The sequence below is a fragment of the Lampetra planeri genome, chromosome 9, assembly GCF_965212315.1.
Source record: "Lampetra planeri chromosome 9, kcLamPlan1.2.h2, whole genome shotgun sequence".
NCBI lineage: Eukaryota > Metazoa > Chordata > Hyperoartia > Petromyzontiformes > Petromyzontidae > Lampetra > Lampetra planeri.
The window spans coordinates 4,444,355-4,471,243 of NC_136115.1; the positions used below are offsets into that span (position 1 = coordinate 4,444,355).

The 26,889-nt window shown below is 49.6% G+C and overlaps 1 protein-coding gene and 1 long non-coding RNA gene across 5 annotated transcripts in view; one reads left to right on the forward strand and one right to left on the reverse strand.

Annotated features, from left to right (window-relative positions):
- The window catches only part of LOC144720593 (pro-epidermal growth factor-like), a 41,003-nt gene that overhangs the window by 4,825 nt on the left and 9,289 nt on the right, over positions 1-26,889 (forward strand). The window contains exons 2-12 of one of the 4 annotated variants that reach the window (XM_078597438.1): positions 10,939-11,159; positions 12,839-13,020; positions 13,976-14,212; positions 17,570-17,760; positions 18,537-18,676; positions 19,761-19,909; positions 20,354-20,458; positions 21,777-22,003; positions 23,359-23,523; positions 24,650-24,760; positions 25,944-26,289. In XM_078597438.1, the coding sequence (XP_078453564.1) occupies positions 10,939-11,159; positions 12,839-13,020; positions 13,976-14,212; positions 17,570-17,760; positions 18,537-18,676; positions 19,761-19,909; positions 20,354-20,458; positions 21,777-22,003; positions 23,359-23,523; positions 24,650-24,760; positions 25,944-26,289 (2,074 nt within the window). The remainder of the gene's footprint in view (positions 1-10,938; positions 11,160-12,838; positions 13,021-13,975; positions 14,213-17,569; positions 17,761-18,536; positions 18,677-19,760; positions 19,910-20,353; positions 20,459-21,776; positions 22,004-23,358; positions 23,524-24,649; positions 24,761-25,943; positions 26,290-26,889) is intronic. The other 3 variants (XM_078597439.1, XM_078597441.1, XM_078597442.1) reach the window with 3 other exon arrangements.
- On the reverse strand, positions 2,120-6,606 carry LOC144720594 (uncharacterized). The gene is made up of 3 exons (XR_013585780.1): positions 6,466-6,606; positions 3,242-3,311; positions 2,120-3,115 (listed from the first exon to the last, which is right to left on the reverse strand). It is a non-coding gene; the product is annotated as an uncharacterized LOC144720594 (long non-coding RNA).

A 26,889-nucleotide genomic window follows, 5' to 3' on the forward strand; every position in this document is an offset into this window, starting at 1 on the left:
ATCCAACTTTGACGGATGAAATTAGTACAGCAATTAAAAAAAAGTGGCCGTTATATGGATATACAAGTACCCACCATAGGAATGCGGAATGTATAGTTTAACCCACCAAGCTCGGCTTCCACAAAACGAGTACGAATATTAACTGGCAGGGTACAACGATAACACAAAGCATGTATGTTCTGCATTAAAGATGTAATTAATAGAGTAAATATACCATAAGAGGATTAGATAATTAGATTAGCCCTAGGATGCTGCCCTAGGATTAGGTCAAACAGCATGGCGTCTTTGGTTCCCATGTTTACCGGTTCTTGCACGACCTTACACAAGACTTTTAACGTCTTGTTACGTCGTTGGATCAATAAGGTCACCGTTTGCGAGCAGATGTGTGCAAGACGGGCACACCGGGTCACCCACGGGTGTACACGGGGCCTCTAGCGAAGTGCACGCTGCTCGAAGGCAATTGTTCATTAGGGTCAGTTGATTTTTCGATTTAAAGCTTTCGTGACTGCAGGGATTCATCTTCTTGGTTCTTTCGGTAAAGTCACGCAGAAAGGAAGCAATAAAATAATAAAAAAATAAAACATAATAAAATAAATCATTCAGACGCTGTCTCCCCGACAGACCTGGTCTTCACCTGAGGACGGCTGCTTGCGTTGTGGCCGAAACGTCGTGAGAATTATTTAATTATGTTTTATTTTTATTATTTTATTGCTTCCCTTTTGCGTGACTTTACCGAAAGAACCAAGAAGAGAGTCAGTTGATGTTAAGCACGCGTCTAACCATGACCCATAGACATCGGCGTTCTTCATCGCAAGCCCCCAATGGGTTCAAATGTGTGGCGGCCCTCACACTGATGAGGGCCGCCAGAGAAATAGGCGAAGCTCACCGCTTTACAGTACAGCGCCCAGATGCGTTCTTGGGGCTGCACTGCGCCCGGTTTGGCATGATGTCCGACGTTTCGCTGGACGTGCCTCGGAGCTCTCTCAGGCAAGAATATTGAGCGGCTACAATGTCGAGGGAGACCCGACAGAGCACATCGGACAGCTGTAAAACACAACCGCGAACACCTTCACGGCGGTCGCATCCCAAAGCAGCCCTCAATAACATCGCTCGAAGCACCATGAATCATCATTGCGACGTTTAGGGCAGGCGAGTTTCACAATTCCACGTCGCGTGCACGGAGGATTTCTTGTTTATGTCTGGCTGGAGGGAATGGGAGCGTTTGCTTGTGACGAGTCGAGTGATGGGTGAGTGAGTGTGTGTGTGTCCCGTGTGTGCGTGTCCCACGTGCTTTCTCGCGGACCTGTGAAAGTGAACAATAGAAAGGGCACTTTAAAGACTCGATGCCTGTCGGGCTTGTCTCGTTCAAAACGCCAGCCTCCCGCCTGAGTCATCCAAACGTCACCACCCCCCTACCTACATTTCAGGTGTAAATCTGTGTGTATGACTCAGCTGATAAAGCATCAGGAATGACTCCCATCCATAGGTTTTACGAGACTTCAAATCCCAGCCAGGCATAGTCGTTCGCGTTCTCCTTTCTTCTCCCGCCACCACCACCCCAATCTGAAACCCGAAGCCAGCTGCATTCCACAGAGTGAGACACTGATGATGATGATGATGATTATTAGTGACCGTTTCGCCCCTCTTTCACCTGCTCACCGTGATGTGTATCTTCCTTACATCCCCATCGTTTGTTCAGCACATTGAGATGATGTTACGTTAGACTCTCTACGTGCACATGCACTTTGTATAGATACCGCAATTTAAATGAATTGGAGTGGCGTATTAAATTTCAGTCATATCCAGGTTGGTTCTGTTTTAACGTTACTAATAGGGTTTTTCCCCTTTTTTCTGGCAACAAAAACTGACACCTTTTGCAAGGAATCACGCTTACATTAACCACAATACTTGCAGTCAAATGCAAACAAAAAACAATACTCTGATAATTTATGTATTGTCTTTGAAACTGATTGGTCCACACCAGAGACAGCTTTCTTTAGAGCCTAGTCTCATATGGTGTTCGACCAGATGACGCCAAAAGGCGCCTTTTGGCGTCATCTGGTCGAACACCAGTATTGTTTTTTGTTTGTATTTGACTGCAAGTATTGTGGTTAATGTAAGCATGATTCCTTGCAAAAGGTGTCAGTTTTTGTTGCCAGAAAAAAGGGGAAAACCCCTATTAGTATATTTGGTACTGGCAAAGGAGGTCCCATGATGTTTTAACGTTGTTTATTTTTATCATCGTTTGTCCCATTTGTAGAGTGATACTCCATTCACCTAAAATGTATCGAGCACTTGTTTATAACTTGCATCGTGTAAAAGCGAGTCTGACGCTCATAATCCGATGGATGTATTGTGAGTGAAGAATCGACTTTAAAATCAATGAGTGTTCCATGCCGACTTAGTGTCCAACAAAGCTTCAGGGCTGGTCCACTGCCCATTACGAGGACTCCAATCTTGAACCAAGACCTCAGCGAGTGCCGTCTGTCAGGAACCGATTGCAATCATCCTGTGTGTATGACTCACCATCGGGCAAATCGCCCGATGATGCTGGATGCAAATACCAGCGAAACGTCACGGAACTCAAATTGTTAATGTCGTGGATTTACTCTACAACACACCGGTGGGCTGAAGCAGTAACTAATTGGCGTTTTGTTTACGTGACAAATCCCTTACTGATTGGCAGTGTCGGGTGGTGGATGGTTACGACACATTTATACTTACGCGATCTAACCCAAAAACCTTTATTATTAATAACATTGGTCGCGAAAGTCTACGTGTTCAACGGAATCATCCTCATTGCCCACAGCAAGGCCGATATCTGCCACGCAATACCGTTTGGTTTCATATACAGTAGTGTCTAAATACAGCCACATCATGACTCTGTAAAATAGGTCGGACACACATCATAGCGGGGGGAGGGGGGGGGCAATGAAGGAAATGTGGACACATGAGTGGTATGCAAGATACTTACACATGCGGCACACCATCGTTGCCACTTGTTACAGTACCCATCGCCTCCAGTCTATCAGAAAGGTGGACTAATATATGCAGGTGGACATGTAAACCCCGGAATACGAGTGCTTCCAATCCAAGAGGCCGCTCCTCCTGGTGACTGGAGGAACGCAAGGGCAGGTGTTAGGAGGTCATCGCGGTCAATACCGTTGACTGTGACCGTAGTCATGCCAACCTGAAGATTTGTGGCAGCATTATGTAAAATATTTTACTTGTCCTATGATACCTCGACAAAGCATGAAAGGTGCCTCCCGTCCTCATGCAGCTGGTATTCCTCTCCAATTGCTTTCTTCCTTCTGCCACAAACACGCAACGACGTCACCATCAACTCCTGACCTCCACGGCTTTGTTGCTATTCGAGCATCTCACCTCGCAATTAGTAAATCGTAATTTATTTACCTAAAAAGAAAATAGTCACCGAACCTCGGATTCTCCCAGGTGGGACCCGCGTTGGGTTCGTTTGGACACCGCCGTTATTTTTCGATTTAAAGCTTTCGTGACTGCAGGGATTCATCTTCTTGGTTCTTTCGGTAAAGTCACGTAGAAGGGAAATAATAAAATAATAACAATAAAACAAATAAAAAATTCGATTTAAAGCTTTCGTGACTGCAGGGATTCATCTTCTTGGTTCTTTCGGTAAAGTCACGTAGACGGGAAGTAATAAAATAGTAAAAATAAAACATAATAAAATAAAATAATTCTCACGACGTTTCGGCTACAACGCAAGCAGCCGTCTTCAGGTGAAGAATGAGACACTACCAAGCTAGGAGCTTATATATAAGCTGGGTTGGAGGTGGAAGAGCGCCTTAACAAAAAGAATGTGCATATGAAGAGGAATTTAGCATATTCATGGGAAATGCGTAGGAGGTGGGCGGGGGGGTTTCAAAGTCATATTATGCCCATGCATTATGCAGGATCAGCAGCACCAAGGGGGGGGGGTGCAGGGAGTAGCATTAACAAAGGAAAGGAATGTTAATGATATGTAGCTGCAGTTACTAAACAACCACGTAGAAAACTAAAGTATAAACTGCATAGCACCATCAGTATACTTACTATACTCTACAATAAGCTGAGTTACTAACAGCAAGTAATACATTACAATTCTACGTCGTAAAAATTATATAATATGCTTCCATCTAAACTTTATTCTCTTACATCACACGAGCATATACCGTACTATATACTGCCATAGATAAACCCAACATTAAATTATATACTGTATTGCTATAAACCACCCTATACCTTATACATTTTAATATAACACTATGTATTATTCTACCCACCCTAATGTGTATCGAAATGGTTTATTACGTCCTTCCAATGATTGCTTAGCCAGAATCCATCTTCTCGGTTAAAATTGTCTCTGTGTTTGTATATGTGGATCGCCTCATGAACGAATCTCTCATGGTAGCCAGATGGCTTGCAGAGAACCTCTGTCTTGGTGAAGTCAATGTCATGTGAGCCCACTGAGTTGTAACAGTGATCTGCCACGGCTGAGGTGTTTGTCCTACCGTGTTTCAGGTCAGCTTTATGTTCACGGATGCGGTCCGAGACATGTTGTTTGGAACCAGACATACAGTACCCTGGCGTCTACAAACTAAGTTGCCTCTGTGGTAGCAGTTACATTGGGGAAACCAAACGACATGTCTCGGACCGCATCCGTGAACATAAAGCTGACCTGAAACACGGTAGGACAAACACCTCAGCCGTGGCAGATCACTGACTTCTCCAAGACAGAGGTTCTCTGCAAGCCATCTGGCTACCATGAGAGATTCGTTCATGAGGCGATCCACAAATACAAACACTGAGACAATTTTAACCGAGAAGATGGATTCTGGCTTAGCAATCATTGGAAGGACGTAATAAACCATTTCGATACACATTAGGGTGGGTAGAATAATACATAGTGTTATATTAAAATGTATAAGGTATAGGGTGGTTTATAGCAATACAGTATATAATTTAATGTTGGGTTTATCTATGGCAGTATATAGTACGGTATATGCTCGTGTGATGTAAGAGAATAAAGTTTAGATGGAAGCATATTATATAATTTTTACGACGTAGAATTGTAATGTATTACTTGCTGTTAGTAACTCAGCTTATTGTAGAGTATAGTAAGTATACTGATGGTGCTATGCAGTTTAGTAACTGCAGCTACATATCAATAACATTCCTTTCCTTTGTTAATGCTACTCCCTGCACCCCCCCTTGGTGCTGCTGATCCTGCATAATGCATGGGCATAATATGACTTTGAAACCCCCCCGCCCACCTCCTACGCATTTGCCATGAATATGCTAAATTCCTCTTCATATGCACAATCTTTTTGTTAAGGTGCTCTTCCACCTCCAACCCAGCTTATATATATAAGCTCCTAGCTTGGTAGTGTCTCATTCTTCACCTGAAGACGGCTGCTTGCGTTGTAGCCGAAACGTCGTGAGAATTATTTTATTTTATTATGTTTTATTTTTATTATTTTATTACTTCCCTTCTACGTGACTTTACCGAAAGAACCAAGAAGACAAATAAAAATTATTATTATAATAATAAAAATAAAACATAATAAAAAAAATCTTATTATTTTTATTATGTTTTGTTTTCATTATTTTATTACTTCCCTTCTACGTGACTTTACCGAAAGAACCAAGAAGATGAATCGCCGTTATTGTTGTGGCGTGTTCGGGCGCGAATGGAATGTTGCACTAAGTTATGAGCATCCTCCATTCCTATATTAGGCAAGTGGTCGTTTAGTTATTGTGTTATAGAATCAGTCCCCTGTGGAGAGACCACAGAGAGAGAAAGATAAAAAAAAATGAATTGGGCTCTCTCCAAGACCTTGATTCATTCGCGGCAGAGGTCACCCCAAATCTGCGAGCTTCCTCTGTTTAACAAAGAGGCCCCCTTCGATTTAAAGCTTTCGTGACTGCAGTGTTTCATCTTCTTGGTTCTTTCGGTAAAGTCACGTAGAATGGAAATAATAAAGCAATAAAACATAATAAAATAATTCTCACGACGTTTCGGCCACAACGCAAGCGGCCGTCCTCAGGTGAAGAACAGGTCTGTCAGAAAGACAGCGTCTGAATGAACACCACCACGCTTGGCAGCGTATATTTAAGCTGGGAGTTTGCATATGATATGCAAATTCCTTTGTCAAGGCGCTCTTCCCCCACCAACCCAGCTTAAATATACGCTGCCAAGCCTGGTGGTGTTCATTCAGACGCTGTCTTTCTGACAGACCTGTTCTTCACCTGAGGACGGCTGCTTGCGTTGTGGCCGAAACGTCGTGAGAATTATTTTATTATGTTTTATTTTTATTGTTTTATTATTTCCATTCTACGTGACTTTACCGAAAGAACCAAGAAGAAGAAAAAAAAGAGGCCCCCATCAACTCGTCACGAGGCCTCTTCAGTGGCTCGACGCGCCGCGGGGCATGCGGGCGTGCACCTTACCCTGTTGTGATACAACTCGTTCTCCAGTTCACGTTACGAGACGGCAACAACAGCAGCAGCGGCAGCAGCAGCAGCAGCAGCGCCAGTCGCGCTCCCTTGCGCAGTGCCCAGCGCCGTGACTCAACCTCCCAACGTGTTGTGTCTGACAGCGGCGATTTAAAAGGAAGAAACAAAAAAAGGCGATAGTTTAGGGTGCCCTAATTTCTCTTCCCCCCCACCCGCACAAAAACCACGCTGGGTAATACTACAGACGCAGAGAGCGCGCACGCAATCGCCACCGCCACCGCGGTTTGTCCTGCCCGCAGATGCGCTGCTTGATAAGCGCCGACCACGAAACAATCCGTGGTGTCCCGAGTGCGGTGCAGACATCATCATCATCTCTATCTTTCGATGCTTAGACACGCGCTAAAGCGACGTGCGTGAATTCGTACCAACGCATTTACGTGGCGGATTTTAAAAAAAATAAACACATCTATTTTTAGTAGCATCTTCAAAAAAATATGGAATGTTACGCATTTTTGTGGACTCTTACAGAAGTTAGAAACAAAAACATTGCTATCACGCATCAAATGCCTTTAAGCGCTTGTTTAAATACAATACGACCTGTTTGCAAATACAGCAGCTTACAAGAGCGGTCACCAGAATGCACGGCATGATCATTATCTAAGCTTACATAACATTTAATCGGCTGCTGTACCCGCGCGAAAGCATTGTGGAGGGGATACGGCCCGCGCTGTTTGAGCCTCCAGCCCAAAGACCTGGACACGGGTTGCCAGTGGCATGTTCGGGATCCATCCTCGAGTCCGAGTCAGTTTTGCCAACTTAAAAGTGTTGTTCCAAACAGCTGACCGTGTGATCAATGCGATGGGACTGGACTCATAAGAGTGCGCGAGAACGAGTGTTCAGACTTGCATGGAACCAAACATCTCAATGCAACATGTAGGTTGCCGCGACGAACCCAAAACAAACTGCATTATGGGAAAACATCTCAAATAACATAATTTTCGTTCGTCCTCTGCCCTATGGCAGGTCCTCCATCATCTCAAATATTGAGCTTCTTCATTTCACTATACACTCCACCCCTCTCGTTTCTTCCAATTAGACTTCCCTCCTGCTGAACTCGCTCCACAACTTCACAATGTATCTATCCTCTCTCAATCCAACTTCTTTTCCCCACCTTAAGCCATAGCCACAGCCATTTAGACGTCCCAGTCTTCATGCGCTGCTTATATACTCGCAGCATTAGGTAACATGTTTAATGGCTAGCTCAACTACAGCTGCATGCAACTTGCCTCGTGCACAAGGCTTAAGCACAAACGTCGCACACACGCGCTACTGGGAGTGTGGGTGCAACGTCTGCTGGAGGCGCAGGTTTAGAGACGCTGCTGTTGCTGCAAGAGAGAAAGAGAGAGAGTCGTTATTTACGTGGACATTCTTCAAATATTTTCACGCGGCCATAGCTGCAGGCCCCCGGTCTCTCAACCGTGATACGGCCAATGAAGGAGACACGCGAGGTTTTTTTTACAGTCAAAATACGCGCGCGCGCGCGCACGTGAATCAGCCAAACCTACACCTGACTCACCAATAACTGACTCACTCGTTGTGCCGTCTCCCCCACCTCGGCGAGTTCGCGTGCTTCGGTCTCACGGAAGATATCGCTCCCAGGTGACGAACTCGTGAGAATTGTTATGTTGGCTGAGAACGTCTAGAGCAGGGTTCCATCAATCACCCGGCATTCGTGCTGGGTAGAACGAACATGACAAGTGGCTTGGTTTTGATTTAAAGCTTTCGTGACTGCAGGGATTCATATCATTGGTTCTTTCGGTAAAGTCACGTAAAAGGGAAATAATAAAATAATGAAAATAAAGCATTATATATATATTTTTTTATGTTTCATGTTTATTCTTTTATTATTTCCCTTGACTTTACCGAAAGAACCAAGAAGATGTTAGGAGATCCTTCAGCAGACCGTTGCTCTCTTTCTCACGAAAGACAAAGACGACCCCGGGTAGCCTTGACAGACTGGTGGGGGCAAGTGCTGTTAGCGAGCACCTATGAAGGCCGGCACGGCACACGAGGGGGTGGGTGGCCAGCACCACGCCCGGCCGCCTTTGTCTCCTGATACATCCACACCTGATGATGATTGCTTGTGTTGCAGTCGAAACGTCGTTAGAATTTTTATTGTTATATATTTTTATTACTTTATTATTTCCCTTCTACGTGACTTTACCGAAAGAACCAAGAATATAAATGGCTTGGTTTTTAGAATACCGTTCTTGACTAATGTAGAATGGAATTTGGACCGCATCAACAACGATATGGAATTCAATGAATGATATCGATCACGAGTTTCTATAACTACCCCCCCCCCACCCCAATTAAGTTCGTGGCATCATGTCACAAGATAGAAATCCAAGTGGCCAATCATAGCACTGCAGATAGCAGCGTCATCAATCACCCTGTGTCAGAGAATAGAGTAGTTTTGACGTCACTTCCGTAGCTTTCTCTATCTTTATCTACACGACAGGGCGACCTACTCTATGGTTCTTTGGGTAAAGTCACGTCTAAAGATAAAATAATAAATTAAATAATAGTTTTCTGGTTAAAATTTTTTGTTGCTATTTCATTTATACCTGATGACGATTGCTTGCTTGTGTTGCAATCGAAACGTCGTATGTTATTATTTAATTTATTATTTTATCTTTAGACGTGACTTTACCGAAAGAACCAAAGAGTAATTCCTGCAGTCACGAAAGCTCCAAATTCAAGATTGACAGGGCGAACCTTTTAATGCTCTGTTAGAAAATGTTAATGCCATGAATATTGTTTACATCTATATATGTACATCATTCAAATTAGCCTTCGCATTTTATTTCGCAGAGCTGGAATAAGCCAGATGAATTGAAAAACATTTACGGATCTTGGTGCAACAACTCGGCTGAAACCATTAGATTTATATATTTACGTGGTATATCATATTATTAACTAGATGATTACATTGTTTAGTATACTATATGTATGTTAAATACAATAGAAAACACTTAATACAATTGTTTACGCACGAAAGCCTCGCGGAGTCTCATGTATTCTTTTTCAGGAGATTCCTGCCAAGTTTTAGTAGCATGGGGCCATGCTGCCGTGCCTAATAATCAGTCGAGTAGATTTGCAGGCGATTCTTTATAACAGAACATTGGGGATATAGACCAACACCAGTTACTCTACTTAGTTCAGCTATGGGGAAAAACCGGAGGCTTCGGGGAAAGCCCACGCAGAACAGGGGGAGGGGGGCGGGGAGAACGTACACTGTACATACTTCACACAAAAAGCCACTCGAGTCAGGAATCGAACCCAGACGCTTTTGTGTGGCAAGTGTGGCAAGTGTGGCCACTGCGCCAAGACGCTGCCCCATCAAGGAATATACTACGACCTTCATGGCGGGATATTACGTACTGCAAATACCGGTGGTTTTCCTGCACATATCGGTCCCTTTTTCCAAACCGCTTTTAAAACACTGGGTCACAGCGTCGTTCAACATACATCTGCGGTTGCCACCCGTCCTGGTTTTCCAAGGACATCCTCTATTTGTGGAAGAAGTCCTTGGAAATCCGCCAACCCTCCCGGTATTACAAAAAAAAAGTGTAAATAATACGCTACTTACGCAATGCATTTACATTCCTCTCCTATTTTGATATCTTGGGATATTTTCTTATCGTCCACTGCAGTAATACCCCGATTTATGTCGTTTCGCAAATACGTCGGTCACGTCATTGATACCACGACCTGGATTTGCGTCGTCTCAACCCCACACTTACGTCGCCGGCAGCGTCGTCCGTCCCTGCTCGTATCCGTCGCCTCTCAGCCTTCGCCTCCGCCTACCCCGTCAATTGCTTCGATTTGCGTCGTTTCGATGTTCGTCGCTGCAACTTTCAGGAACGCATCCCCCGACCGACGCAAACCGGGCTATTACGGAATAATGTCCCGGTTTTTTTACATCTCAAACGTGGCAACCCTGTCCCCCCCCCCCCCACTATGTCCCCCCCCCCCACTCTGTCCCCCCGCCCCCCACTCTGTCCCCCCGCCCCCCACTCGGTCCCCCCCCGCCCCCACTCTACCCCAACCCCACTCTGCCCAGCCCCCCCCCACTCTGTCCCTCCCCCGCCCCCACTCGCCCCCCCCCGCCCCCACTCGGTCCCCCCCCGCCCCCACTCGATCCCCCCCGCCCCCACTCGGCCCCCCCCCCCCGCCCCCACTCTGCCCCGCCCCCACTCGGTCCCCCCCCCCGCCCCCACTCTGCCCCCCCCCGCCCCCATTCTGCCCCCTCCCCCGCCCCCACTCTGCCCCCCCCGCCCCCATTCGGCCCCCCCCCGCCCCCATTCGGCCCCCCCCCCGCCCCCACTCTGCCCCCCCCCCGCCCCGCCCCCACTCTGCCCCCCCCCCGCCCCCACTCTGCCCCTGCCCCCCCCGCCCCCACAGTATGGCGCCCCCCATTGCTCGTGTATGCGCTGGGGGGCTCCGTGCACGCGGTGAACGCCGACGGCACGGGGCAGCGCAGCCTGGCAGCCCCCGCGTGCCCCGGCCTGCTGCTCGCCTCGCACCCGGCCGGGGAGCGACTCTACTGGGCCTGCGCCGGCTCGCACGCCGTACAGGCGGTGCGCGTGGATGGGACGCAACATCAGGTCCATCAACAGCAGCAGGTTGCTGCTGCTACTGCAGCGGCAGCAGCGTCAACAACAACGACACAATCATTGTGATGATGGTCATCGGGAGTATCGTCAGCAAGCAGAAGGATAGATCGTGACCACTATTGCTATTATCGCCGTAATTATTCATCATTATTGTTCGGTACACTGTGCAGTGTTGAGTAGCGTTTCCATCGTTATAAATCATCACCACGATTTTTTTTTAATTACTCTATATAATTTTGAGATATTGTTTATACATTATCGCCACCACCAAAATCAGAAATGATCATCATCATGTTTTAGACACTATCGCTTTGGAGATTGTACACATCATAGTCGCTTATTATCAACATCATTTTTATCCACAAACGTTTCCTCATTCAAGACACAGCACACTGTATACGTGTGATCATATGAGATCCCAGCTCTTGTTAACAACCTGATTATGCTGGATGTAATCTCCGGGGAAACGTCGGATGCAAATGTATCAAAATGTTCCTTGCCCTTTAAAAACACATTCTAGTTTTGCTAATTAGCAAAATCTATTTGCAAATTGCCCACGTGACAACTTGATTTTACTGGTTTTGGTCGGGTGCTGGAGGGTTACCGTTACAAACTCTGACATTATACCTTTACGCGATCAAAACACAAATGCAATTCTGAAATCATCAGTAGCACAATACAAAAAAATGGGGGGGGGGGGGGAAATACCCAAAAAATGATTTGCCATTTGCAAATAAATCCAGATGGGGGCACGGGCACCTGGCTGATGTTTCAGCACCATGGACAGATCCTTGCTCCGATCCTGCCCACCCATTGTTACACTTGAGGAAAGCTTTTCGTCGGAGCCACTTATGAAGGAAATTACGATGGGTCCCATGCAGTGACAGCAACAAAGCCGCAGCAATTGCATTGAATGAGAGTCCCTTCGGGAATAGCAGTAACCAGAAGACGCGTGACCTCTATAACTTGAGAAGCAATGGGCTGATATCGATCATTTTAAATTAGCACATGCAGACAAATCCTTTGACTCCCTACACATAATCACATTGAGTTTAGGCAAAAATCTATTGGAAACTGCTTTAGGTGCTGTTCAACCCTGCCTTCCATTACAGTGCAGTGAATATAGAACCTCCAAATCAATGTGGGCAGTGTCACATGAAGAAACTGATTTTGAAATGCAACGGGAAGCACACCACTCTTGACTAATTAAAATATGTTAGTCATTCCACTTAATCATTTGATAACCAAAATATAGAAGCAATACATCAAATATCCACGAATAGAATCCTTTGACAAAATTCAAAATGTGTCTTTTGAGTGTCAACTTTCCCTGGAGAGTGAGCAAAACCCTTTAATGGACAGCTCTAACCACTCCCATCTGCGAGTTGCAAAGCCATAACACATATTGAACAGACACCAGACAGAGTTCACCACAACGGACGTTTGGACAAAGGTGAAGAGAGAGAGAGAGGGTGGGGTGGGGGGGATAGCAAGCCATTGATCATTTATCCATTGCAGCAAATCCATGACAACTGCAGACATCTGGCAGCGAGGCAACGCCACCAAACATTCCACACCGAGGCTAATTATTGTACCGCTTTACTTGGCGTTTATAAAAAAAATTTGGAACACTAGCTTGTCATTACTGTACTAACCACGTGAATATATTTGTGCTTTCGTCACAACAGAATGTTGTGCTGGTGAACGGAGCCATTGCTGGGCTGGCTCTTGACTGGGTCACGAATAAAATCCTCTGGAGCGACAGAGACAAGGGGACAATTGAAGAACATGACCTGGGCAGTGGCGTCAGAAGGCGGCTCGTGGAGAAAGCCACTCTACCCACCATCCTGGCACTCGACCCCATAAACAAGTACAAAACAACGTTCTATTGTGAGAAGTCTCGTATTGGACACACAGATGGAAAACTGCATTGCTGTTGAAAAGATAGGGGAGTTTTCGTGCGGAATAAACTTCGTTTTCTCCCCCCATCAGGCACAACATTTACCCGAGTCAATTTGTCTTTGTACAGGGGTGAGTAAATAGTCATGTGATGTCCTCTTCCAGGGACATTGACTGACACAAGGTGGTATACTGCTAGCTGCAGAGTTTGAAAAGTTACGTCCATAGACATCCGAGTACACATGTAATGCTCCCCGACAGGATCGTCGTACGTGAAAAAAAAGAATAATTCACGAATGAAATTTAGCAAATTACGTGAAAAAGAACAAAAATCATGGATTGGGTTTTTTTTTGTAAGCCATCATTTGTGACCAGCTTGAGACGATCAACCTCGCTACACTTGAGAACCTGGTTTTAAAAAAAAAGACAAAATCACGTTTGGGCGGCCAGATCTGAAGCCAGCGTTCTCAGCTTCCCCGGCTCGGCCCTCAGAACCCCTCCACCCCTCCGACCTCCGAGCCACCCAATCGCCCAACCGCCACCGTGACCCAGAGGCCTCAAACGGGTTTTGATTCCTTACCCGTACCCGTACCCGGCCGCACCAGGGTCGCAAACTACCCGTACCCGGCCGGGTATGGGTACCCGTACGCTACCCGTACCCTACCCGAAATGAGTGACAAACGGTTACTCACCGGTGACTCACGGCCTACCCGTACCCGTACCTGGCCGCACTAGGGTCGCAAACGGGTACCCGGCCGGGTACGGGTAGCCGGGTATCGGGTAGGGTACGGGTATCGGGTAGGGTACGGGTATCGGGTAGGGTACGGGTATCGGGTAGGGTACGGGTATCGGGTACCCGGTTGCGACCTCTGCCGTGACCCCCCCCCCCCCTCGTGACACGCGCGCCCGTGTGCTCCCCCCGCCAGGCGCTTGTTCTGGGTGTCGGACAGCGCCGCTGCCCCCGGGATTTGGCGAAGCAGCCTGGAGGGCTCGTCGCCGTCGCGGGTCCAGCGTCTCGCCACGAGGGCCACGGCCCTCGCCGTCGACCCAGGCTCTCGCCGCTTCTTCTGGGCCGAGGCCACTGGGGGGCCGCGAGCTCACGGCTTCATTCGCTCGGCGCAGTACGACGGCAGGAACGGGAAATCGTTCAGGCTGCCCACGGGGTATGAAGCACCTCCCCCGCCACCATCCCCCCCCCCTCTTTCGCAACACCCGAACCCATCAGCAAGCCCCCTTCCCTCTGCTGACCTACGGAACTTAATGTTAATTTGGAAATGTACAGCGTGGTCCAGATGTCTTGTGACCCCCCCCCCCCCCCATTTAATTATCTAAAACTTTATATTTAAATTTCGATTTAAAGCTTTCGTGACTGCAGGGATTCATCTTCTTGGTTCTTTCAGTAAAGTCACGTAGAATGGAAATAATAATAAAAATAAAACATAATAAAATAATTCTCACGGCGCGATATTTAAAGACAAGGTGGGTCACAAGACATCTAGACTAGCCTGTACTGCCCTCTATTCATCCAATAAAGGGTCGCCGAGCCTCAAGACTCGGGCCTCAGGAGGGTCTCGAATGTGAGAAGACAAAATTCGATGCCGAGAAACTCGCGGCTCTCCGCATGAGGTCGCGTCGATTGCACGGCACCGGCTCGCAGAATCCGCGAAATCGAACCTATTGCTGCACTGCCATCTGCTGGCCACCGCCCGGCACGCGAGCAGCGATGGGGCTCAGATGGGGGCACCGTCAACTTGCGAATTAAATTCTCGCGAGAATAGCCCGATTCACTTTCTCCCCCACCCACAAATGAACTCTAACCCTTGTCGGACTCGCGAGGGTTAGGTTCAGCTTACAAGCCTCGAAGACCCGGCTCTTGTCAAAAAAACCGACTGTTGCTGCCGGAACGCTGCTGGGTTCATGTTGCGCTCCTCTGCACTTGAACACGTCACCGATCAGCGGTTCATCTGTTTTGACTCGGCTCCTTTTGAGATACGTGACAGCCCCCCTCCTCCCTCTCCCACCACCACCACCGCTGCTGCCTTGCAATTGGCTCATCGTCCTCACGATTCGGGGTGGGTCACGTGTATCCCACCCGCGGGCTTTAATTAGCCCTCTCCCCCCCCCCCCTGGCTTTTCATCAGCACCGATCGACACCTCTGACGAAAAGGCGGCTGCTGTAATTGCGTGAACGGCAGGCAGACCTGTCTGGACCAGTTCTACCATCATTGGTTAAACACGGAGACACGGGTTTGGCCTGTATCGAGGGCGTGTTCAGTGACGCCGTGACAGGGAGCCAAGACACGGGGGCATAGTACAGTCCAATAATGGCGTTTTTGCTGCAATGCCCTCCGCAGCCCCGCAGGAGCCTATATCACCTGTTAGTGAGCATGGCGATCGCCCGTTCCAACGCTATCTAGGCTCAAGGCTGCTTAGCTTCCGACAACTGACAGGTCAATGGCGTCTTTCGGTGTGGGACTGACATCAACACAATTGCTCCAATTAACCTCGATAGCTGTCCTCGGTTTGCTTTGGAGAGTGAGCCCAATTCAAGATCACCACGTGTCGTCTCAGCTGTCCAAAAATAGAATGGCATACTGTGCCATAGATGCCTCCATCTCACCGAGTGTTAATTATATATTTATATTGTAATTTGAAACTGAATGGCTTAGGTCAGGGGTCGGCAACCTGCGGCTCCGGAGCCGCATGCGGCTCTTTTGAACCTTGACCGCGGCTCCGGGGCGGATGCTAGCGAGGGGAGGAGGCGCACTGTGACACCTGCTCTGGCGTTGCCGCTGCTGACAGGTCGCCGCTCCGCTCCACACTGCCCGCCCGGTGACAGGCAATAACGTTGCCGTTGCTTTGTCACATGTTTGGAAGAAGTAAAAACCTTCCTGGGCAGCAAAGAGCTCACCTTTGCTGAGCTGGAACAGCCAGAGTGGCTGGAAAAATTACATTTTATGGTAGACATGACAGCACATCTAAACACGCTAAATACAACCCTTCAGGGGAAAGGAGGCACAGCCCTGCACATGCTGGAGGAGGTTTTGGCATTCGAGCGCAAGTTGACAGTGTTTGTCAAAGATTTACAGAGAGGTACACTGTCTCACTTTCCCTCTTTGAGAGAGTTCAAACAAAGTCATGATACGATAAATTTGGAATATTTCAAGTCTGCAATCACCACAATGCAAAGTTCGTTTGGGAAACGATTCTGTGAGTTCAGAGAGGAAAAAACGACATTATCCTTCCCTGTCACTCCCCTGGCGATCGATCCATCCCTATTGAATATGACTGCATTTGCAGGTGTAAGTCAACCTGATCTTGAGATGGAACTGGCCGATATAGCCGACAAAGATATATGGGTGTCCAAGTTCAAATGCTTGACCGCTACTCTTGAGGATGTTGCCCGTCAGAAGGCCATTCTGGCTCAGAATCATAAATGGAGTGATATTGAAAACCTTCCCAAACAGGACAAACTTGTATTCGAAACATGGAATGCCATCCCCAACACTTATATAAACATGAAAAAGTATGCATTTGGAGTCCTGTCGATCTTCAGCTCCACATATGTATGTGAGCAGGTCTTCTCCAACATGAACTATATTAAAAACAAACATCGATCACGCCTCACAGATGACAGCTTGCAAGCCTGTGTGAAAATGAAGGTGACGTCTTACAGCCCTGATGTGCAGACACTGTGCACTGAGGTTCAGGAGCAAAAATCCCATTAACCAGGTAATTTAGCTATTAATTTGCAAAAATATATTTTACATTGTTAAGTGAAAAGTCCTTTTTTTATTCAGATTGACAGCTGACTGCACGATCCTGTATATAGCAATAAGGTAAGAAACAATATATGCAGTGTTATATTTGTTTTAAATGTTGCAATGGTTTTGCGGCTCCCAGTTTATTTTTTCCTTCGGAAACGGGTCCAAGTGGCTCTTTATGTCTTAAAGGTTGCAGACCCCTGGCTTAGGTGAATCCCCCTGTGTTCGTGTGTTCGATGCTTCGTGCATTGCACTGTGTGTCGTGCGTGCATGTCGTGTGCACGTCACGTGCGCACGTGTGTGTGCGTGTCATATGGGGAACGGCTGTGTTGTGGTTAGTGCAGAGTGCGACAAAACCTCGCGATCCAAGTTTGATTCCCGACTCAATGACCTCACCAGCGAATATCTAAACCGAGTCTGGGCTTCCTCTAGGTCGACTCAGCCATAAATAAGTAGCTGCCGTGGTGTGTAAACATCAGCACTGGGAAGACAAAGGCCGTGATGTCGACCTTCATAGGTGCTCGCGAACAAAACTTGCCCGCAACAGTCTGTGAAGTTTTATATGGCGGAATCCTTGTCTTCATCATCATCGTGTGTGTGTGTGTCGTGTGCGTTCCTGGCATTCGTCTGTGCATCGTGTGCGATGCGTCCGATGTCACACGCGTGAGTTACGTAATGTTCCATGCCCGTGCGTTCGGCGTGTTGCTGCTGATGTCTGCATCGTGTGTGCTGGCCGCGTCTTGTGTTACCCGCTAGCTCCCAGCCGGCGGGGTTGGCCGTGTGGGCCCGGGACATCTACTTCGCAGACGGGGCCACGTCCACCATCGTCCGCCTGGACAGGAGGACCGGCGGACACACGGTGTCCGTGGTGCCCGGCCCGCCCTCCCTCCGCCTCGGGGCCATCAGCCTCGTGCCGCAGGACCCGCGCTCGCAGGCGACAGACCCAGGTGCGGCCGGAGATGATGTTAACTCCCTCGCCCGCGGGTGTGCAGGAGGTTTCGTGGGGTTAGATCCCCGACCTTGACGCCTGCTGTACATATTGGAGTTTGAGCGTGGATTTTTCTCCGGGTCCTTCGGGTTTTCCCTCCACATTTAAAATGAACGTCACACTTTTGATTTAAATTTAGATTTAAAGCTTTCGTGACTGCAGGGATTCATATTCTTGGTTCTTTCGGTAAAGTCATGTAGAAGGGAAATAATAAAATAATATAAATATAAAACAATAAAAATTCTCACGACGTTTCGACTGCAACACAAGCAATTATCATCAGGTGTGAAATCCACAGCAAGAACATTTTCTTGTGAGAATTTGTATTGTTTTATATTTATATTATTTTATTATTTCCCTTCTACGTGACTTTACCGAAAGAACCAAGAATATGAACGTCACACGTTTAAGATTATTTGGCTGCTATAAATTTGCACGCGATAAGCCACTTCGTTGAGCTTATCATTTGTGGCCAGGTCGCTCCAAAAAAAGAGCTATATAGCACAGTGGGCATTACCTGGTAAAATAAAATAGAAACATACTTTATAGTACGTACGGTGTGAAACAAATTAAACTTGCATAGACAGAGTGTTAGTTTCACGAACCAAATACTGGTTTATGACGATGATGATGACGCGTTTGTGCTTCAAATATTTCCATAAACCTCTGCAGGTTAACAGTTAAAAATGAGAATTACACTTATCGGTTGATGTTTTTTTATTAACATCATTTTAGAACTGCAGCCGTTCCTCTTGTTCTCCAACGGCGTGCGAATGATGAGGATCAACTTTGACGGCTCGGGGTTCCGGAGCGTCAGGGAGGGCCTGAGCGTGGGGCAGGTGGCGGCTCTGGACTACGATCCCGTTGAGCGCAAGGTACCGGGCGTGCGGGGCCAAGGCATTTCAGTTCCCCCGGGATGGGGATCTTTGCCGTCCTGGCTGCCCCCTTCTATCCCCCCTAGTGGGGGGCACGACAAGCTCGCCGTGGCGCTATCCGCATGTCCCATCCCATTCCCCGCCGCGCCGTCGTGCCTTGCTTGCTGATCGTTGTGCGCCTGCAATGCCATCCCAGCAGTGCCTGGATCTCACTACGTTAATACCGAGGGCTCGTAGGTCAACCGCGTGGAAACCTGGGGCCAATCAGATTCCTTACCCACCCCGCTGCCCCCAACTCCCAAGAATTCAATTTTTTTTATTGTAAAATCTTAGGAATATTTTTTGTATTTAATATTTTTGGTAATAAAGCATGAAGAAAAATGAAATGAGAGTTTAGACATTGCTAACACTCAATAATATTCGCATGATGAATATTTTTGGCCGTAGTTTCATTGCGAGTATCAAAGGTCACACGTAGGTTGTTACGGAGCTCATCATCAATTTTATTTATGGTTCCTCCTGGTCAGAATGGGCCCTTCCTTACTGCACTCTGATGAAGATCACTCAATTGCTGTGACTGACGGACTCACAGACGGACACATAATGTTTCATTGAAACAAATATTTGGATGAGGATTTGGATTACTTAAACGCTTAAATGCCACGCATCTCAAAGCTCCCTAGAAAACAGGAAAAAGTGGAAATGAAATAAGACAAATGAAGACAAGAAAACAAAGACACGTTTTAGAACAAAGAGTGAAGGATAATAGACTTATGTAGATTAGTTGGTGGTTTAGTCAAAGAACCTTTAGCAGAATTTGATAAAACAGAACATTATATGCCATGGAGTGGCATAGTCATATTAGATAGCACACGGTTTAGTGATAACGTCATGCAGATTAAACTTTGGAAGGCCCTAGAAAAGAGACATGCAGTTGCCGTGACGAGACACGATGAAGGGTCGTACGATGATGCTGGTCTCAATGGCTCCATTTCTGCGTGATCCACCCACGGCGCCTTCGAGTGACCGTATATTACGAACGGATACCCGTCGTAGCTGACGTCCCGCTCCCCCTCGCCCCCAGGTGTACTTCGTGAGCTCTGCCACACGGAGCATTGAGAGGATGGACATCGACGGCAGTGCGAAGGAAGTGCTCGTGGCCTCCAACCCAAGCCTGCCGCTAGGCCTCGCCGTCGACTGGCTGCACAGGAAGATGTACTGGACCCTGCCCAGGTGTGCCCGCCCGCCCCCAAAATGTTATCACCTCCGATTGGCACGCTCGGCTACGTACGGTGCGAAAGAAGTTCAACATACATACGTACGTGTCCGTGTCACGTCATGAGGTGCCACGTCCATTCGTACCTCTCTCACCTAGTAACGGCCCCAGTCGACCGTCACTCAGCGGGCGGTCGCTCCTTCTCCTCTGCTGGCCCCACTGTGTGGAACTCCGTCCCCCCCAGCCATCCGTGCTGGTCGACTCCCTTCCCTCGTTCAAGTTAACGTTCAAGCCCTTCCCTTTATCCTCCGCCTGTGTTTGACCGCCTCTCTCTGTCACACGGGGATTGCCTGTGGTTTCCTGCCCACGGTGTAGAGAGATGCGTGCGCGTTCAGGCGCCGTGTAAATCCACGTCGTATCATCCAGCAGCACTAACGCCGCGTCGTGCCGTTCCCCCGCAGGGTTTTCCGAATCGAAATGAGCAACCTGGACGGCTCGGAGAGAAGGATATTTTTTTCGCAGGCCGGCGCGCGACCCCGCGCTATAGTCGTGCACCCCACGGCTCGGTGAGTTCGGCGCTACGAGCTGGTCTCATCGCTCCATCTCCACGGAGGTCGTCCTCTCGGGGACACATTGCCTCGCTCAGCCGCCGCAGCGTCGTTTGTCTTGACCACACGCCTTTCCTCATCGGTCAATGTGATGGGTCTATTTTCTCTATTCCATTTGCTCTTCTCTCTCGTCTCACAGTTTAATTTCAGGCAATGCATCTCTCCTGACATCTTGGCACAATTTTCAGCTCCCGTTCCAGATGAGCTAAAACATTTATAAAGGCTGAATGATGCACAACACATTTGAGGAGTCTATCTGCAGTTGGTGCTCGAACCCCAATGGGCCATCCTATTCATTCTCTCTTGCAGATAAAAAAAAAAACTATTTTTCTTTTACCAGGTAAGGTCCACTGAGCTATATCACTTTTTTTCAAAAGCGACTTGGCCACAAATGACAGCCCAATGAAGTGGCTGATCACGTGGAAATACTCGAATGCATGATTCTTAATGTGGAGAGACCACGGGGAGACATTGCAAACTCCAAATATACAGCAGCAGGCGTCAGGGTTGGGATTGAACCCACAACCTCCTGTATACCAGGCGAGGTAGTTAACATCTCGCCACCACAAGACGATGAGGGCTGGGCATTAGACGCGTAACAATTCACCCCTTCCACCGCCCTCCCCAGTTTGGGGTCAAGACGTGGTCTGAGAATTGATCTCACGTTGCAACGATCCATCTAGTTCTTGCACACGCGCCCATTTCACCGCTCTATCTCCACGGTGCACGTCGACTCGTGTGGGTGCTTCGTGTGGCGGTTTTAACAGTTATTCTTAACAGAAATACATTTTTACGGAACCATAAACAAAAATGTTTTGCTTTTCTCGTGGAATTTCCAACCACTTTTTTCTACGGACTTTCTATGGATCATTAAAAAAAACAGGCTTACGTGAACGGGGATTCTATGCCCCCCACCGTCAGCATCAGAATCATCTTCGAAGATCGAGTCTACGCATCGTGGCTTGGCGAATCTCGTGCCTGCCAACCCCTTATCAGCGCCTACCTTATTACTGACCAATTTAGACCTTATTGGTCACCCCGTGCCCCTTTAAATCTCAACGTTCATCCTACAAAGTCCCATCACCACAAGGGAGAAACACAAACAAAATAGACACAAAAAAACATTTTGCCCGTATTGAAACGGCTGTACGCCGTACGCTGCCCCGAAAACTCAATTTCCCTGTACATGAATACGGAGTAAACCGTACGGGTCGACAGCAATGGAATCTAAATATGCCCCCCTCCCCCCCTCCCCCACACGCGTTTCTCTTGCCAGGCGTGTTTTCTGGACGGAGGTGGGAGCCCGCCCGCGCGTGGCGAGCGCGGCTCTGGACGGCGATGCGGTGCGGGAGGTTGCGCGCGGCTTGCTGGCGGTGCCCGCCGGGTTGGCCGTCGACCGCTGCTCGTCGAGGCTCTTCTGGAGCGACCCGCGGCGTCGCGTCATCGAGGTGGCCGCGCTGGACGGGACGGCGCGCCGCACGCTCGCGCAGACCGGCGCCGAGGGTGAGCCGCCGTGCCGCACGCGTCGTTTCGTATAAATCGTCGTCGTCGTCGTCGTCACGAGCCGCGGTCGATGTCCGCTGCCAAGCGCCAGGGGCCTCTCCCTAAGCTGCCGCTCGACATCTCTTGCGGTCCTGTGCACGAGCTGAGTTCACTGCTCCATCTCCGTGGACGATGTCCTCCCGGGCATGCCTATGGCTGCCGCTTCGTCGTACGTCTCGGCCACCGGCCGTCATCGCATCCTGTCTAGCAGCTGCATTTATTTCCACCCTGAAAATTACATTCCGTATTCGTAGCGCTTTTGGCACAGTGGTTAGCACGCCGTGCTGTGACCCGCGTGGTCAAACGTGGCAAAACTACGCCCGTGACTGACTAAAGAGTGGAAAGGCATTTGCCCCAGTGGCGTAGTAGCTACATCATCAGCTCAGGGGGTGCGGCAATTGGTCAGGTTGGGCCCCAATATTTGATTTGTCTCGCATCAAGGCTATATAGCAGCTCCTCTAGCCTAATCAACACCGTCACTATCACGCTCCCGAACATGTAACACCATAGGGGCGCTCCGTCTTCACAAAATGCAGCCACTTCTAAACGAAAGCATTTTCATTAAAATAAATTTTAACCGCATTTTAAATGAGCTTTGTTCTTTTACACCGTCGTTGAAAACATCTCTCGTGGTGGTTGTCAAGGGGGCCACCCCCCCCCCCCCTCCAACTCGTAGCTTTGGCTGCCAGGGGGAGGGTGGCAAGGCACCCCCTGCCTGTGATGCGCCCGGCTCACTCAAGCACATCGATAACGGGCGGTGCAATCTCTTGAAGAGCCACCCCGCGCTGCTGCTGTGACCACGATGACCGTGACGATGATCGTGACGATGATCGCGACGACGATGACCGTGACGATGACCGCGACGATGACCGTGACGATGACCGTGACGATGATCGTGACGATGATCGCGACGACGATGACCGCGACGATGACCGTGATGATGACTGTGACGATGACCGTGACGATGACCATAACGATGACCTTGACGATGACCGCGACGATGGCCGTGACGATGACTGTGACGATGACCGTGACGATGACCGCGACGATGACCGCGACGATGACCGTGACGATGACCGTGACGATGACCGCGACGATGACCGTGACGATGACTGTGACGATGACCGTGACGATGACCGTGACGATGACCGTGACGATGACCGTGACGACGACCGCGACGACGACCGTGACGATGACCGCGACGATGACCGTGACGATGACCGTGACGATTGACCGTGACGATGATCGCTACGACGACGACCGTGACGACGGCGGCGGCCGTGACCTCGCGCTTGCGTCTGTGCGCGGGTGAGCAGCCGTGGACCAGCTGGCGGTCTACAGGGACAGCGTGTGGTTCACGACGCTGGCGCGGCGCACCGTCGTGCGACTCGACAAGCGCTCGGGCCGCCGCCTCGTGCACATGCAGGGGGACTCCATGCGGCCGTCGGCGATCGTCGCGGTGCCGCCCGTCCCCAAGTCCGGTGAGCGGCGTGCGGCGCGGCGAGCGGAGCGTGGGCGGCTTTGGAGCTAAATTCATCGCCGGTGCCCGTGGGCTCCCGTGCGGTCGCACCGCCTGCGCACTTCGATGGTTGGTCTCTGCCGCTGGCATCGCACGACGATGTCTCGAGTGGGCGCCCTACCCACCCTCGCCCCCACCCTCGCCCCCACCCTCGCCCCCATCCTCGCCCCCACCCTCGCCCCCACCCTCGCCCCCACCCTCGCCCCCACCCTCGCCCCCACCCTCGCCCGGCGCACGTTCGCGGGGGCCAGCCTGGTCCTCACGGCACGATGCGAAGCCAATTGAATGGTTGCAATGTACATTCAGATTTGCGTGCTGTTCAGCTTTCGCGTGATTTTTTTGGAGCACGGTTCATTAATCAATTGAAATCTATTCTCAAGTTCACCATACATGCAGTGCGCCTTAATAGTGCACTTTTTCGTGATTTATAAAAAAAATTCTGTTTTTGTGTGTGTCAAAGAATCAACCATTTATGAATGTATATGCCTACTGTACGTTCAGTGTTTGTGTTTTTTGGCACACTGCCGATTTCAATTTTTTTCAAATTCACATTTATTTAATCTCACTCTGAATGCATCGTGTAAAAATCAAATTTGCAACGTTGAACGAATAGTAATTTTCTGTACGTGTGAATACTCTATATATGCTGAGCCCGAATATTTTTTGTTTATCGAGAATACCAATTAACACGACCCACTTTACTTGCATCTGACAAACGTGCGCATTCGAGAAGACATCACATCGCCCCTTTATGACGGAAACGGGTTCCGACGCGGCCAAGAAGCGCGTGCGTGCGCATTTGCCAACGGGACAGCTGAAGGCGAAAAGGGGTCAAAGGTCCGGCGGTTGTCGAGCGAAAAACTCCCGGCGTCACCGCATTTTCCTAAAACGCTGCACGGCGAAACCTCCCGGCCAGCGCCGCCGTTGGCACCGCCCGGGCGGGTTTCGACCACCGCACCGCCTACCGCGCGACAATCAACGCCGCGAGCGTGCGTCGGAATTTTCCGCGTCAGTGCCACCGGCGTCGTCGCTCTCCGGGCGAGTGACGTTCCCTGCGGCGCGCGCCGCGTTTGTCTCGCGCCCCAAAGGGACGGTCAAGCGCTTCCTGGAGCTCTCCGGCGCGCAGACGGCCTGCGGCGGCCACTTCGGCGGCTCGCCTCCAGCGGCCAACGGATCGGCGCCGTCGCCGTCAACCCGCGGTGAGAAACGAGGCTCCCGCACGGGAGGCACGGGCGGGGGGGGGGCCCTCTCAGGCGGTGGCTGTGCCGTGAAATCGTGGGGCTGCCAGCGGGTTAACGACAAACCGACTGCAAGTCCGCGTCAAATGTTGCGAGCCCGTGGCGCATTTGTAAAATTTTTATTTTTTTATTTTTACCCAATTCCCCTTTGCCAGATGGTGCTGCTGCTGCTGTCGGTATTGCTCTGTCTGGATACCGCTGCTGTTCCTTTGTCTCCCTTACGGGCGCGTGAGATTGTGGTGGTGGTGGTGGTGGTGCGACTCCTCTCTGGAGAAACAAAACAAGGGGAAGAGATGTGACGGTTATTTTGCGTGATCTTGTCTCGTCCGATTTCCATGAACTTCAGGGCAATTTGAATCCATGAGCTTCATAATATTTTGACTTAAAACTTTCGTGACTGCAGGAATTCACATTTTTTGTTTCTTTCGGTAAAGTCACGTAGATATAAATAAATACATAAAATGATTAAAATTGAAATTATACAAAACAAAAAAATACTAATGTAGACTGTAGCCTGGTTATTAAGTTTGGTGAGTGTACTGACAGTCTATAATGTAGACTGCAACAATAGTTATTAACCTGAGTGAGCATACTGGCAGTAAAAAATATAAAACGTCGTGGTTTTAACATATTTTTATTTTTTATTTTTATTTTATTTTATATATTTTAGAGAGCTCTCACAGCTCTGCACCGGTGAGTTCACAGCCTCACTTGCTGTGCTGCAATCCCCTGGGCCAACTTCAGCAGGTTTAGTAACTAACCTGATCCATCAACCTCCAAAGTGCTGGGTCACAGGTGAGCGCTGCCTCTCAGCAATGCCAGCTCGGCTCTCTCTCCCTCACAAAGACAAAGATCCCCCGTGTAGCCTAAACAGACTGTTGGGGCAAGTGCTGTTAGCGAGTAGCGCCTATGCAGGCGGCACGGTGCACACGAGGGGGTGGGTGGCCAACACCGCGCCCGGCCACAGAGGAGGCCCATGACCGGTTCACATAATCATCACCGGTGTTGGTAGCTGTGAGCGGGAATCGAACTCCGGTGGCTGGGGTTCGTAGCGAAGGGCGCTAACCTCTACGCTACCGCCGGGCCGTTCTCAGGTGCCATCGTTCACTAACGCGGGGTTGTCTCTCCCGACGTGTGCGGTTAGCAGCCACCAACACCACGACCGTGGCCGACCGGGGCGGCGAGGCGTCGGTGTTCCCGCCGTCCCCCGTGCGAACGGAACCCGGCGCGGAGAACAATGGAACGGAGAACAACGGAACGGAGGTCGGCGAGGGGAGGGGTCTGGTGACCTCCGGCTGCAGGGCCTGCGTCCCTGACACCGCCAGGCGGGGTGGGTCCGATGGCTGGAACCGGACGGCGGAGCCCGGCTGCCGGGACTGCGGGAGCAAACCCCGGAGCCACTTCACCGACTGCCCCGAGCACCTTCGCCACTTCTGCCTCAACGGCGGCGACTGCATGCTCGTCGTGCAGCTCAACAAGCCCATGTGCAAGTGAGTTGAGTGTGGGCGCGGTGTCTGGGCCGCAGCACGACGAAGAGTCACGACCGAAGCTGATGATATTTTATTTTTGGAAGCTCAAACCAGGGACACGCCGTGAAGGTGGCAGATACTCCCCTCCATCAGCCCTGCAATACCTTTATAAGGCCACGCCCACGAAACACGCCCACCGATCACAGGCCCCTCCCACCGATCATAGGCTCCGCCCACTGCTCATAGGCCCCGCCCACCGAAAATAGGCCCCGCCCACCGATCATAGGCCCCGCCCACTGATCATAGGCCCCTCCCACTGATCATAGACCATGCCCACCGATCATTGGCCCCTCCCACTGATCACAGGCCCCGCCCACTGATCATAGGCCCCTCCCACCGATCATTGGCCCCGCCCACTGATCATAGGCCCCGCCCACTGATCATAGGCCCCGCCCACTGATCATAGCCCCCCCCCCCCGTCCCACTAAACAGCGCCTGCCACTTTTGATCTGAATAATTTAAACAGGGGACAAAATCCAGATTTTTTTTTCGTTGTTCTTGCAAATGTGCGTGTGCGTGCGTTGACCTTCTTTCGCAACCGTACGTAGCCAACCGTGCTAA